Source organism: Borostomias antarcticus (genome assembly GCF_949987555.1).
Source record: "Borostomias antarcticus genome assembly, chromosome: 26".
Classification (NCBI taxonomy): domain Eukaryota; kingdom Metazoa; phylum Chordata; class Actinopteri; order Stomiiformes; family Stomiidae; genus Borostomias; species Borostomias antarcticus.
Genome location: NC_140259.1, coordinates 6154944 through 6157770, shown reverse-complemented (window position 1 = coordinate 6157770; position 2827 = coordinate 6154944). Strand labels below are relative to the sequence as shown.

The following is a 2827-nucleotide window of genomic DNA, read 5'->3' as shown; positions in this document are numbered from 1 at the left end:
ACGGAAGACGAGGAGGGGAGCCGGTAGAAACATCAAACACTCACTAAAGACACATTTAAGAGATGTCATTGCTGTGTGTGGGAGGTAAGAGACCATCAGACTCGACTGGAAGCTGCTGCGATGTCGCCTAGACAATAATCCTGCAGATGAAATGAAATTAGAATAAATGTGACTGTTTGTTTACTGTAACCAGAGAGCCTCTCTCATCTCATCTCACCACTGATTTGAATGCTGCGTATTTCACGACGGGTGAATGTGGCTCATTCGATCTCATCTAGATCTAGTCTTGGGGACCGTGTGTCCACTAATCGCAGGAAACATCTTGCCTTGAGGCTAAAGTTGTCAAATCATTTTCATCGTCAACGTTTCCAGTCTTACAGTCATAAATGGCCGCTCCAATTCCTCCAATATCCACATCGTTTCTCCTCCACTCTCCAGAAATAGATTCTCAGCTGGTGTTTGTAACACTGCTGATCACACGCGGAGTTGTAGTTATTGATTTGGTCACCATGGAGAGTCAGGTGCAGGTTGCTTCGTCGGTGCACTATACCAGCCAGCTGAGCCATAACATTCATAACATTCATAACATTCTCGATAACAGAACGATATTATCTCACATGTTATGGTGCCCGAGGCCTAATGCGAATATGAAATGACTGTCTAGGCTACTGACCATACTGAGTTCAGGTCCTATGCGTAATTGTGCGCATACGCGCTTTAATCCTACAGGAGGTTTCCATTCCGCTGCGGAAATAGGGAGCGGCTTTTACTTGAGAAACTTCGTGTCTGTATTTGGACACTGTGTGTCTACGAGGTCCCACGGTTCCACTGACATGTTTTGTTATGAGTCGTGAGCTTCAGATTATATGGTCAGCAGCGTCAACTGAGGGCTATGCGTAACCAGAGATGATGGCTGGTTGGCTGTGCTGCCTTGTTGGACAGGCCTATTATATCAGGTGAAACAGTATTCCAAATAGTACTACAGTTGTTGGAGCCAATTTTGGAAAGAAAAGTATTTGTTTTAAATATTAAATGAACAATGACTCCACCCGATGGACATCTGTGAAAGCCAAGGACAGTAAATATATTCCACACATGGCTGCCCCCCAGTGCATTGAGACAGGTGTGGTGGTCCTTGGTAGATGCCAGCGGGGAACTTTTAATCAGCCGTATTGTACCTGTATAACGAGCTCTGATTTATTTACACTTTTGTTGAATTTGGGAAGATATTATTTGAACTTTGATTTGTTTGGTTGGACGCAAACACACACACATACACACACTTGCATCACACAACCAAACACATGCACAATCAAACACACACTCATACACGCTGAATAGAATATACACGCTGAATGAAACAAGCTGTAATTGTATTGAAAGAAGCATTCAAAGAAATTAAGTAAATAAAACTGGCAGAAATGGATGAGAGATGTGTTGACGTAGACCGTACGGACATCTGAAGGATTTGGCATAGAAAAAGTGGAACAGTAGAAAAGGCCAATACAAGAGTATTACCTGAGTTCAAAGCGGTGTTTGTTAGTGATGGCGTCCATGGTAAATGGACTGCACTTATATAGCGCTTTTCCACCTTAGCGGCACTCAAAGCGCTTTACAATGGCCTCTCATTCACCCATTCACACACACATTCACACACCAATGGAGGCAGCTGCCATGCAAGGCGCTACCCTGCTCATTGGGAGCAATTTGGGGTTAGGCGTCTTGCTCAAGGACACTTCGACATGTGGACAGTCGGAGCTGGGATTCGAACCGCTGACCCTTCGATCATTGATCGACCCGCTCTACCAACTGAGCTACAGCCGCCCGTCCATGCCTGGGCCGTGCTGGGCTAAAGAGGCCGCTGCCTTTTACTGCTGTTGTTTTTGATTGCATGTGGAGCCAAGAGATCTGTGTCCCAGAGGACCCTGGTGTGAATCCCGCTGAGTGTTTGTGCACTAGCGTGTGTGTGTGTGTGTGTGTGTGTGTGTGTGTATTTGGCGTCAGACTAGAACAGCAAGCTGACAGCACAGATGTCAGGATTGAGCCACGCCCCCCCGGTGATCCCTCTGTGTCCTGGAGCTTTGTTGGCGTAGCCCCCCAGTCAAACCCTACACCCCTCCCGACCACTACGCTCTGCTACCTCGGGGCGAGTGGCTGTCCCGTCACTCCGAGGCCCCTGCGGTCGATCGACACGGTCACGGCTCTCCTCTGTCATGGCCCTGCAGCGGTGGAATTTCATTTCATTTCAAACCTTTATTTATACTTGTGAAGCACCGAGGTTTCCCTCATTTACAGTGACGACAAGTTTACACAGAGACACAAATCAACAAAACAAATGCAATGAACGATAATAATAATAATTAAAAACAGTTACAGGTTGAAGTACGTAGGTCTAGAGCGGGGGTCTCAAACTCCCGGCCCACGGGCCATTTCCGGCCTGCCTCACCCATCCATCCAGCCCGCGACATAATGTCAGAAATATAATGTTATCCGGCCCCAAAAAAAGAATTCCCTGCCTACAATGCAAAATTCAAGCCGCTCAAACGTGGGGGTAAATGATGTTATTGTGCGCAGCTTGCGAGGTGAGTGCTGCCAACGTGCTGCATACAGTCACAGGTGCAATCAATCCACACGGGACTATGAACTATGAACGGAATGCAGCTCGCCACCGAGAGGCTGTTTTCATAGTTAACTAACGTTTGGAACACAGACAGTTTCAAGAAAGATGGACATTACAGTATTTTTTGTGGAGTTCAATGGAAATGCTACCTGCCTGATATGCAAGAAAAAGCCGTTCTAAAGGAATATAATGTCAAGAGCTGTTCAT

General features: G+C 46.4%; 1 protein-coding gene across 1 annotated transcript in view; it reads left to right on the top strand.

The window, feature by feature from the left end:
• Window positions 1-1545: 1545 nt before the first annotated feature.
• The window catches only part of unc13a (unc-13 homolog A (C. elegans)), a gene marked incomplete at both ends in the record, with an annotated part of 52716 nt that continues 51434 nt past the window's right edge, over window positions 1546-2827 (top strand). Inside the window, one exon of the mRNA XM_084459089.1 lies at window positions 1546-1557. Coding sequence (XP_084315215.1) covers window positions 1546-1557 — 12 coding nt within the window. The remainder of the gene's footprint in view (window positions 1558-2827) is intronic.